Source organism: Neovison vison, chromosome 6 (genome assembly GCF_020171115.1).
Source record: "Neovison vison isolate M4711 chromosome 6, ASM_NN_V1, whole genome shotgun sequence".
In the NCBI taxonomy this organism is placed as follows: Eukaryota; Metazoa; Chordata; class Mammalia; order Carnivora; family Mustelidae; genus Neogale; species Neogale vison.
In genome coordinates this window covers 30,709,222-30,722,095 of record NC_058096.1, presented here as the reverse complement: position 1 = coordinate 30,722,095, position 12,874 = coordinate 30,709,222, and the positions used below count along the sequence as shown (strand labels likewise).

Genomic DNA, 12,874 nt, shown 5'->3' with positions numbered 1-12,874 from the left:
AGTTTTCTAGTCTAATAGATATATACAACATGTTAATTGTTAGACTCTTATATACATTTATTAATAGCAAAATCATAGTTTTGAATTTTTATAAGGTTTAATGAGGTATTTTACTATCGTATGTGTTCTAATCACAACACAGCTAGTCAGAGTCTTATTTCCCAAAGTTAGACATCTTTTGTCTGTTAAACATCAAACAATGGCAGGAAAACAATGGATCTATAGTTTCCAAACAGCATCAAAATTATCATTAGAAAAATGAGATAATAAACTACATTTATAAGTTTTTTCCTAATTTGTTTTTATAATGGCTCCCTTTTTCAAGTGAAATATTTTACAAAACCTCAATACATTGACCAAAAGAGGACTTCAGAGTGGGAGTTGGTGTCGTCTACCTCCTATCCCCACCCCAACCCTCTAAACCTTGGAAGCATCTTTTTATGAGACCACAGTTTAAAAATATCCCTGCTAAGGCCCCTTACACAGAAATTTAATAACAATGATACAGGACTTTTAGGATGAGAGCTTCACCACCTACTCTGTACCCAATCTCTCTAACTCTCTGAGGTTCTGGAATCATGCTCTACAACCCCCGTCCCCAAACAAAACAAAACAAAACAAAAAAAACAAAAACAAAAACACTCCACTGTTCTGGTTTACTTGTCCAAGTGAGTTTTTGTTATCTGTGTCTTGGAGTTAGGTCCCAATCCCCTATGCATTTGTTTCTTTACCCGTCACACAAAGATAGAAAAATTACTTTACACTCAGTCTCAACAAGAGGGCTTCTGGAGATGAGCTTCATGCCTGTGACACTGAGACCTCTGGGAAGCCCTTCTGTGAGCCCTGCTTCTTCACCCAGGTCCTACCTTGTATTCTTGGATGATTCCATTCTGATGATCTGGAGGAGGAGGATCCCAGGAAACACTAATACTTGTGCTGTTGTGGCTTCCTACTGTCAGCACAGTGACAGATTGTGGAGGGGCACTTGGGGCTGCAAAGGAAGCAATTAGGGTAAACACCAACTGTAAGTCTTGATGTGCATTAATACTGCTTATAGAATATGGATATGCAGACAAGAACCAAGAGGTCTGGTTTCCAGTAGCTCCCAATTTGCACGTAGTATTCAACAGTGACAGTTTTTTTCCCCCCAAAATTGCCCTTTAAATATAATGGATAGGTTTAAGGCAAACACAACAGCTTTGCTAATATGTGCTCACTAATAAATTTAACAGCTAACATTCTGATGAGTGTTTTCTATATGCCTCGCACTGAGTTAAGCATCATATTTGATGATCACACTAACCTCAAGAAGTAAAAACAACTCTTATCTCAGTTTCACAGAAAAGGAAAGCGAAGACAACTGTACGAGAATTATCTAAGTGAAACATCAAGGCAGAATTTGAACCTAGGTATGTCTAGATATAGAGCTTTGATCCATGTGAGAATAGGCAGGCTCTCTTTCTGAAAAAAACACTCCTATCAAAAATATTCTGAGAGTGGGGCACCTGGATAGCTCAGTGGGTTAAGCCTCTGCCTTCACCTCAGGTCATGATCTCAGGGTCCTGGGATAGAGCCCCTCATTGGGCTCTGGGCTCTCTGCTCAGCAGGGAGCCTGCTTCCCCACCCCCCCGCCTGCCTCTCTGCTAACTTGTGATCTCCGTCAAATAAATAAGTAAAATCATTATAAAAAAATATTCTGAGAGAATGTATTCCAAATTTTCATCAACCATTATCTCTGAATGGTGCCACTAATAATCTTCTTGTTTGGTTTGGTTTTGTGTTTAATACATAAAAACAGAAACACAGCAATAAATTTCACCAAAATAAGAAAGAAATACCTTTTTTTTCATATTGGGGAAAAATAATTGACTTATACATTGACTCCTAATTTAAGATTTAAAACTTATTTTATGTTGATGGGAAAGAAACTCTGAAGTTACAAATGAAAACAGTTCATGTTGGGTTGAGTGTGAAATGGATAGATTTTAATTTCCTACAGTTCCCATCCTTTATGGTTTCTCCTATAACTAATTATAATCACACTGAGAAAAGATGAGTGAGAAAAAATTTCTGATTTTAGACTGCAGCATCTGCTCTCCAGTCTCTCTGAGAGTTGAAAAATACTAATTTTATAGGAAAATTTATCAATTCTCCTTAAATCTCTGAGTAGGAAAGACAAAATGAAACAATAGTTGAAACAAAATTCAAAGAAATTGTGGTATTAAAGGATTTTTATGTGAAAGGTTCAATGCTTTCATAACTCTATACAGTTTAATCCTTTGAACATGTGTACAATTGAATGGTAAAAGATATTTTAAAAGCCTATCAATTAAGTCTCCCATGTTTCATAAACTTGTCATGGAGGTATGTCCATACGGCACTGAGATAGAGGATAGATACAGACACGGTAGCACAATATTGCCCTGTATTATTCCTCTGTCTGATAATATTGTTGCAACATATGGCACGATGACATAAATCTAACCACCTGTTCACTCGTTTTGTAGTTATTGAGTAGATTGTACTGAAAAATAACACTTGAAAACTGGTTTCTCATTTGCCTTGCTGCTGGCTTGGAGAGAATACCATGCCTGCTTCCTAGCTGGTCAATTATTCCAATGCTCCGCTTCTACAGATGTGAAGGATCCCAAATCACTGCTTATCATTCCCACACACAGTCCCACTGAGCTCCATTTGTTACCTTCAGAAGGCCACATAAACTCTAAAGGGATGAATGCCAAATGGTGAAAGATGTCTAATCCAGAGGAAAAGCCTAACGTCAGCAAAAATTCATTTTTGGAAGTGTGCTTTAAATGTAGCAGTCTATATTAAATTCTCCCACTCCAGTCATTAGTAGTACACATTTTCAATATAAAGTAGAATTTAATGGTGGATGGAACATATTACTATTAATTTTTAGTAATTTTTTTCTTTACATATCCTAAAAGTTGATTAATACCTTTAAAGATATGCACTTCTGTTCATGTCAGCGTATCACAGCAGAAAGTTTTCACTGTGATGCTGATTAAAGATATGTGCAATTTAAAAGCTCTTTGGTCAAACACAGACATCTATGGTACCATAAGTAACTGATACACACTTTCTTAAGATTGCTTTCATACTGATTTATGAAAAATGGCCATTTTCCAGGAGCTTTGTAAATAAAATTAGTAGAAAAGCAGAAAAGGAGGGGGTTATTACACTTGGCATCTGACTTTTTGTACTTTTAATACCATTTATTATAAGCCTCTAGTTTAGGGAAGGAGACACTAGTACAGGGACTGGTCAAATCTACATTAATTTCATGTCCATCACAAATTGACTTTAAAGTATCTGTGTGCAGGGATGCCTGGGTGGCTCAGTTGGTTGGACAACTGCCTTCGGTTCAGGTCATGATCCCGGAGTACCAGGATCGAGTCCCGCATCGGGCTCCCAGCTCCATGGGGAGTCTGCTTCTCCCTCTGACCTTCTCGCTCATACTCTCTCTCATGGTCTCTCTCTCAAATAAATAAATAAAATCTTTAAAAAAAAAAAAGTATATGTGTTCAAAAAAAGTTTCCAAATGGAGGGGAGAAAATGTCACTAATGAGAATGTTATTGCAAACATGCAAGTGGCCTTCTGATTAGAAATTATGAGTCAGACAAGCAAAGTCCATGGGGAAGGAGGCTTATAAAAGAAAATGTCTCACTTTACTACATCAAAAACCAGAAAGTGACAATGAACAGCCTGCATTCTTGAGTTTACAGTAACCCGTCCTTATTTAATGAAGCCAAATGAACTCAACCATGTTAAGAAAAAAAAATATGGGAAAATACTGTAATCAAATTCCAGTGTACTGGTAAAATTTGGAACAAATGTCTGCTTAAGAAAAAAAAAATCCCCTTACTCGAATGTCATTTTTTTTAAAAAAGTTGTCATATTCTATGAGATTCTTGGAATAAAAAGAGAAAAGGCCACTTCCTGAATTCACGTTTTATATTCTCTCTGGCTATTTCTCTAAGGTATATGATAAACTAGAACTTCAAGAGAAATTATCTTGGGACTCCTGGGTGGCTCAGCCAGTTAAGCGGCTGCCTTCGGCTTGGGCCATGAGCCTGGGGTCCTGGGATTGAGTTCCATATTGGGCTCCTTGCTCAGTGGGGAGCCTGCTTCTCCCTCTGCCTCCCACTTCCCCTGATTATGCTCACTCTCTCTTCTCTCTTTGATTAAAAAAAAAAAAATTAAAAAAAAAGAAAGAAATTGCCTCCATTATGGGTTAACTTGGCTTTTGTTAGAAATCTGAATACTGACCTTCTTCAGTAGTACGAATTATTTTAGATTCACTGTCCATTCCTTGGAACTCATTAAAATAGGGTCGAACTTTAATTTCATAAGTCACCCCCTTTTTCAGGTTGACTAAGACAGCACTTCGCTCAGTTGGGACTTTGGCATCTAAATTCTGCCATGTTGATGTTGCCTGCAGGCCGGAGGTCTGACGATACATCACTCGGTAGCCCTGAATAAACTGGGGTTGGCGATCAACCTGAAAAACACAGCAAAAATCTTTTGAAACCAAATAGAAATATTGTAGACATGACAAGGAAACCACGCACATCCTAATTTCTCCTGTCCCTATTTCAGTCTTCGTCAACTATTATCTGTGTGATGCCATCATTTTGTAATTCATCTCCCTGCCTCTAATACCCAATTCCAATTCTGAGTTCACATTGCCTGTAAGTTATGATTTCCAAAATAAAGAGTGGGACAACTCTCTCTCCTGTTTAAAATATTCCATAGTATCCAAGATGCTTAGTTAATTCAAATTCCTTAGAATAGCAAAGGCCTGACAGGCCTAGACCTGCCAATTTGTCTAGCTTCACTTCTCATCATCCTTCTCCTATATTCCACAGTTCCTATTTTTATGGTTGGATATGTAATGTGTTATTGCTCAGGAATTTCCATTCTTGTCTTTGTCTATTCAATAATACCTTCATTCCCTCCAGTCATTTGAGTTCCTACTAATCAAGTTACTAGTCAAGTTACATTCATAACTAATATCCATAAGCAAATGTTATGAATGAGATGGACAAGGAGTTAAGGAAGTCTGGAGGGGAGAGGACGTTGATAGAATCAGGAAGGGGAAAAAGAACCAGTGCTGAGTTCTGCAAGGAAAGTAGGACTATTTATTCCAGAGGAAGAAGTGTAGAAACAGCCCATATAAATTTCTATGCCTGGAGGAAGTGTATGAGAAGATGAGTAGTTGTGAAGTTAGAGCATCTATTTTAAAGGCATTTGAAAAGCTTATACCCACTAGCAAATATGAAATGAAAGACTTATTAGTTTATCAGTTTCTGGCTCCTTCAAGAGTCCCACTATTGGCACAATTTCACAACTTTTTTTTATCCTTTCATTCACTTAAAGGTATAGAGGATAAGCAGCCGTTTTTAATGAAAGTCAGATTTTTGAATCTGAATATCATATCAAGTAAAAATGTGAAAATGCTGTTTTGTTCAGTCATAAAAATTACATGAAAACTGAATATATTAAAAATGCAAGCTAAAAATAAAACATGTCCTTACACATTTATTCAACAATCTCTATTGAAGTTTTACCATTGTTTCTTCTTCAGGAAGAAAAGGGTTTTCACCATTTTAAACTTTTTGAATGTCTTGCCATTTTTCCAGAATTGCTTGATTTAAAAAAATAACTATAACAGAAACTTCTTCAATTAATTTTGCATATATTGTAGCTTAATAACATATTCTAAGAAGCCTTTAACTTGATAAATTTCACTGTCAGATACAGGGTAAAATTTAATGGAGAAGAGATGGAAAATCCACTTCAGGAAGGTTGGGGAGAGAAGAAACAGAGAAGGAGATGATGAAAAATGGTTATTTCAAATTTTAAAAAATTTCTTTATCCAGCTGTTAACACACTATGAATAAAACGTATTGTCTCATGTATTAACTGCTTTTTAAAAAGATTTATTTATTTATTTATTTGAGAGAGAGAGAGAGAGAATGCATACATGAATGGGGGCAGGGCCAGAGGAAGAAGAAGATAAGAACTCCAAGCAGACTCTGTGCTGAGCTCAGAGCCCCACTAGGGGTTTGATTCCAGAACCCTGAGATCAAGACCAGAGCCAAAATCAAGAGCAAGAAGTTCATCTGACTGAGCCACTCAGGCACCCCAGTCCCACATATTAACCTCTACCATTTATTCTCCAGTTGTAGCATTTTAAAATTATGTTTAAGTGGGAGTCAGAAATTTAAAGAACCTCAATCAAAAGAGAATGGAACTTGGGGTGCCTGGGTGGCTCAGTGGGTTAAGCCTCTGCCTTTGGCTCAGGTCACGATCTCAGGGTCCTGGGATCCAGCCCCGCGTCGGGCTCTCTGCTCAGGGAGCCTGCTTCCTCCCCACCCCCTCTGCCTACTTGTGATCTCTCTCTCTCTCTCTCTCTCTGTGTCAAATGAATAAATAAAGTCTTAAAAAAAAAAAAAAAACAAGACGGTGGACCAAAGGGACATTTTTCTGTATTTAGAATGTCCAAGCTAGAGAGTCCATGAAGCTGGAGGGCCTGAGCTTATGTGTTTCTATGTATAGCTCATTCTAGCTTCGCAGATGAGTCTTAACAACTAAGAATGCCTTCATCCACCTGACAGCATTCTTACCCTCAAAGATTCTCTGGAATTGGGGCTACACTTACAGCAGCCTCTACCAAGAGAAAGTTCGTCCAGCCCTGATCCCAAAGCTCGCAATCTTTGAACCTTCATCCATGCTACCAGCTTGTGTTTGTAACAACAGATGTAGTTTTTGAAAAGCCGTTGTTCTGACATTATAAAGCGAGGCAGCTCAAAAGCAAAAGTTAAATTTATGAGAGCCAAAGAGAGGTGCCTTTAATCAAAACTGTCAATGTTCAAAAATTCCTTGCTGCATATGTTAAAACAACATTAAACTGGCATTTTATAAACTTCTCGGCATTCGCTTTAAGTGAATTTATATACTGAAAGAAAGACATAACTCACAATAATAGCTTGTTAATACTGAAAGAAGCAAGCTGTGTTTTTAAGAAGAACATTAAGCAGCTGTTTCCAGATGAAGAGAGTCTGTAAATCAGGGTAAATTGGTTTTATCCATGTTTGGTTTTCATTAATTAAGTGTTTTAGGGACTTTATGAAGCTAATGTTTACTACACAACATTGCCTTGCTCACTTCATTGTACGCTGCTTTCAACCCCTATATTCTAATGGCCTACTTAATAACTAAAGAGTTTAACTTGATTTTGTGCAGTTGCAGTAACTTCGTTTTCAGAAGAAAATTTGTTGTTACAGGTGGGAGCAAAAATGAAAATGCTGAACACTACCTTAAAAAAAAATAGGTGGGATTTTTATTGCATATGTGTTCTATACCACTGACTTGTGGTGCACCTTGACAGGAAGTCACTTTCAAGTTAAACCAGATGCTTGTTTCTAGTTTTATTAACATTCTGTTTATAAGAAGGAGGATTTTCTTTAGTGTTGATTATAATCAGAGTCTGGCCACAAATCCATGGGTCTGTAGAATTAAAAAAAAAATCTGTACTTTCTGAAATATGAACAAAAAGGCATTGTTTTCGGGGAGAAAAATGACATGATGAAACAAATTTCCATCATCCAGTCGCAAGGTCGCAACTGCGTTATAGCTCAGCCTTTTAAATTTTCTCAGCCTCAGTTTTCTTATTTCACTCAATAGTATATATATTAGAAGGGCCTGGAGACAATTAAGTAACTGTTATAAGTTAAAGAACTTTGCAAGTTTCGGGGACGCACAATGATAAAGCATCATTGGTAAGTAAGGGATCCACATGTAGTCACTATGTGACCAGAGGGGAAATTGCGCAACACCATTCCATTGAAACCACATTCCATTAAAATGTGTAAGTGCTTACCACCATCTTTTCTATTAAAAAAAAAAAAAAAATCCATCCAAACTGAAAACTCGAAGTGAATTTTCTTTGTTGGGCTTAGCCTGTTAAGGATGGGTGCAAATAAAGCCAAATTCTGAAATTCTAGTTTGTCAATGGACACTTTCACTTTCAGTAGCTGTTATGTTAAAGGGGCAAAGGATCTGTGATTTTTTTGTCCTTGAACAAAAACACCCCCCACCACACACACTAGAAGAACCTTTTTTTAAACATTTTTAATTTTTTAGAATAACTGCTTTTAAAAAAAAACAAATTTATTGCTATTTTCTCTTGAAACAGTCATGTCTTATCATTTTTGCCTACCCTCCTCATAAGAGCAGTCACTTTGAGAAAGCAGCCCTGGCTAACTATCGTTCCTTCAAGATTAGCCTTGGTAAACCCTCTCAGCTTGGCAGCACGTCTGACTCCATAGGTTGGGGAATTTATTTCTCTCCTCCAATAACACATCTGTAACTCAAATACTAACAAAGTAATACTTTAAAGAGCATGCACATTCAGGAAGTTGAAAATATGGCATGGAAATAAAGCATTTGGTTATAATTTCTTTGGCAACAGACCACACCCCTAGTCCGACTGTATTTCACTAAACTGACCTCTCAAACACATACTTAATTTCACGTGTAACTACAAATTCACGGGGAACAATAGCCTGTGATCTAATTGAACACTCTTTTTCTTTTTTTTAAAATAAAAATACAAGGGTCTAAAAACAACTGATTTGATCATGTAACAGTTATTGAGAGGGTATTTTATAACAGATGCTCCGCTTAGGAGAAACTAAAATGAAAACCATGGGCTCCAGACTCACAGAACTCAACCTCATGAGAGAGAGATATATGCAAACTAGTCATGACAAGCTTTGTGGGATGCAGAGATGAAGATGACAAGGTTCCTCTCCTGGAAGAACTCCCAGACTACAGACCTGCCATTTTGATCTAATTCGATTTGTTCTTTTAAACTCAGTGACTTTTAAAGTGATTAACTTCATAAACATAATGACTTTGATTCTTACCCAAATAATTTCCACATTTAAAAGCAGCTTAAAAGAGGCCCCTTTGAAACTCCCAACAGAGCAGAGAAAGACTTTTCAACTGAGAGAGAGGAAAAATCTGCTATTAAAAATACAATTCTTTCCTTGGCTTTGCTAGTTTTATATTTGGTTAAAGGCACAGAGAGATGGAAGAGGCAAGGCAGATAATACCCCTACTGTGTGTCAATGGAAAAATGATGAGGTCATTTTGTATGCCCCCTCCATGGGAACAGGAGAACAGAAATCATTTTGTGCAGAAAACTGAATAAACCTATGCAAAATAGTGTTTAAAATGGAATCAGAAACAATGTGATTATAAATAATTACTCTTAAAATATTATAAACTTAGTCTTATTTATGTTGAAATTTTATCCAATTTTGTATTCCTAGGACAAAATTTTGATCACATGTTCTTGTTTAAGAAGTAACAAAATGCCCCATGGGGCCCTGTGCCAAAATTCTACCATTAAAAAATATTCTTTTCAAATAAATATTTGTCTATAGTTTAAGTAAAAAACACAAAACACAGATTTAAAGTAAATAAGTTCTAATCCTAACTTTACCTCTGAAGTGAGTGTGGGATATTGGGAACATCATACAACTTGAGTACATGGCTTCCTTTGAGAAAATTACAGAATTAAGCAAAACAGCCTTAAATATTATTTTAGGTTTTCCTGTTCTACTATAATAAAGCCTTTATATTTCCCCATATAGATGAAAATGAGTAGTCATGTCTTTTCTGGTGCCTGAGGATAAAGTTAATCACTTCTTCTTTGATTGAAATCTCTTTATAGGGTATGTATATGTCTGTATAGCTCTTATTCTTGTGTACTGTCATTGAGAATTTCCATGCTTCTCTCAAGGAGATTTGTCTCTTTATATATCTCTCCACCACACCTAGGACAAAATTGTTCCATGAGAATGCTTGTTGATGGATTTATTTTTGAGAAGACATTGGAATCATTCTCTTTCATTGTATTTTTATACTTCAAATACAATTAATTAAGAATTGGTGAAAAACAACCAGTTTTCCTTTCTTAATGTCCTTTATTGAAGGAGTTGATAAATGGTTACTTTCCGAAAGAAACTTGGACTGTAGGGAAGCCTGGATGGCTCTGTTTGTGATTCCAGGATCGTGGGATTGAGTCCCCGACTCCTTGTTCAGCAGGAAGCCTGCTTCTCCCTCTGCCTATCATTGCCCCTGCTTGTATGCTCTCTCTCTCGGTCAAATAAATAAATAAAATCTTAAAAAAAGAAAAGAAAAACTTGGACTCTAAAACCAGAAAGCGAGAATCCAATTTCTTACTTAGTCATTCTTCTACTACAGCAAAACAACAATAATAAAAATAGGGACATACTTATAAATACTTTCCCATTAAAATCATTATTAAAGTAAAAGACTTCCTAGGTATTCCTAACTCAAATGTCCATTACTTATACAATGCATAAGATCTATCACATACGCAGACGGCTTAGCAAAGGAGTTTTAGAGGTTATAATAGAGAAATCTCAGATATAAATGAAAAGTTGGCGCTGGCTGTACTATGCATGGGGAAGAACATTACCTGGCTCTTCTCAAAACACGGACACACACATAGACACAAACACATATACACAAGTGTTGGTATCCTCTAATGTGGCTATTTTTATGCTATGTGTTATTTTCACTGCAGTGGCTATCAAGTGATCAAAACATTTTGCAGTTTGATATAACAGTGGGCAGGTTGACATTTAATAATGCATGGAATTGAACAGTCTCAATGCATATTAAAATAACAATGTATTTCTTAAAATACATTAGCTTTTTAGTATGTAAGTCATATTATTAAAATTATATTCATGTTTTGGTGCTATTATACAAGATATAGCTAAAGGAATGTACAGATGATTTATTTAAATTCAGAAGAAAACTTTATCAAATTAAATTGTTTTGTGCTTTAAATGACATCATTAGGAAAGTAAAAACCTGGGAGCCTGGGTGGCTCAGTCAGTTAAGCATCTGCCTTCAGCTCAGGTCATGATCTCACAGTCCTGGGATCGAGTCCCACATTGTCTCCCTGCTCAGCAAAGAGATCTGCTTCTCCCTTTCCCTCTACCCTGTGCCCACTTGTGCACATTCTCTCTCTCATGCATGTTCTCTCTCTCAGATAAATCTTAAACAAAAACAAAAACAAAAACAAAAAACAAACAAAAATAACCCACGGACTGAGAGAAAATATTTACCAACCATATATCTGATAAGGAGTTTGTATCCACTTTATAAAAAAACAAAAGTCTATAATAAGGATGAACAACCTAACTTAAAAATGAGCAAAGAATTTGAATATCTTCTCTAAAGAAGACATACAAATGCTCAAGCACATGAAAAAATGGAAAATATCACTAGTCATTAAGGAAATGCAAATCAAAACCACAAGGATATTCCACTCCACACCCACGAGAACAGTTAGAGTCAAAAAAGAGAGAATAACAAGTGTTGAGGAGGATGTGAGAGAATCTGGCAAGGGTGTGGAAGAAACTGGAAGTTTCAAATATTGCTGGTGGAAACATAAGTTGGTAGAACCACTTGGGAAAACATTTGGGCAGTTTATCCAAATGTTTGAGAGTTATCATTTTACTCAGCAATTCCTAGGTAGATACCAAGAAAAATGAAAACATATGTCAACTTGTTCTCAAATGTTTATGGCTCCCTGATTCATGTTAGCCACAACTAGAACCAACTGAAAAGGGCATCAGCTGATGAGAAAGCAGAGGAAATGATATATCTGTAGGATAGGATGCTATTCAGTAGTAAAAAGGAACAAAATACTGTTAGATATTATAACATGGTTGAACCTCAAAAACATTACATTGAGTGAAAGAAGCCAGACACAAAAGATCACAAATTGCATGATTTCATTCATAGCAAAGGAAGAGGCAAATCTATGACAAAAAGTAGATTAGTGGGTGCAAAGAGCTAAAGTGGGGGAAGGGAGGAGGCTCGTTGCAATGAACACAGGGTTACATTTTCAGATGACGAAATGTTCTAAAACCAGATTCTGATGATGATTGCACAATTCTGTAAATATACCCAAACAGAGTTGTCCATTCTCACTCTGATATGGTAATTATATCTCAAGAAAGCTGTGAAAAAATAAGAAGAAGAAACATGCCATGGTTCTATTGCAATTGATCTATTTTTATTCTACTCTTTTATTCTATGGAATATTTCTCTTTTTTTGCCATTAATTACAACTTGATTTTAAATGGTGAGGGTTTCCATTACTATTTGTTTGTGGATTCACTTTTTCCATCTTTGGTTTGTTTTCTTGAAGGAATAAAAAAACTGCCATTAAAATTGCTTTTGAAAACTTACCGTCCACGTGACTTGAACCGTGGTGGGAGTCAACACAACTGGAGTATGAAGACGGACAATGACATCTCCTAGTTCTTTCTGTACTTGTCTATGGTCCACTCCTTGTGCTGGTGGGCTGATGTCTACAGAGATAACCATTCCCAAAATTTAAAAATTCCTAGTAAAATTTTAATGTGTATTACACAAGCCATTAGGTCATTAGAAATAATTGTAGGGCAAAAAACAAAACTTTGTGACAAAAAACATTAAAGTGTATTTATATACATGCCATCCCTGCTAGGACATAATTTGAGAGACGATATTTATCTTTACTAAAATAAAATTAATAAAAGTGTTTGTAATCTCTCACTCCCTTCAAATACATTGTTGTGGAAGATCTATTATTTGCTTATTAAAGAACGAAGTATGTGCCACAAGACGTCTCTAGAAACATCAGTTTTCTACAGATGTTGGCATATTGGAGGACTTTCCCGAGTAGTTAATGGAGCTATCTCTGAAAACTGCTGTTTAGGAGTTTGTTCAATCCCTTGTCCCAATTGGTAGATT

At 36.2% G+C, this 12,874-nt stretch overlaps 1 protein-coding gene across 20 annotated transcripts in view; it reads right to left on the bottom strand.

Moving 5' to 3' along the window:
• ROBO2 (roundabout guidance receptor 2) overlaps window positions 1-12,874 on the bottom strand; it is a 1,684,719-nt gene that overhangs the window by 75,672 nt on the left and 1,596,173 nt on the right. For all 20 annotated transcript variants that reach the window (XM_044251123.1, XM_044251119.1, XM_044251120.1 and 17 more), the window contains 3 exons: window positions 12,329-12,450; window positions 4,292-4,523; window positions 867-991 (listed from right to left, as the gene is read on the bottom strand). In XM_044251123.1, coding sequence (XP_044107058.1) covers window positions 867-991; window positions 4,292-4,523; window positions 12,329-12,450 — 479 coding nt within the window. The remainder of the gene's footprint in view (window positions 1-866; window positions 992-4,291; window positions 4,524-12,328; window positions 12,451-12,874) is intronic.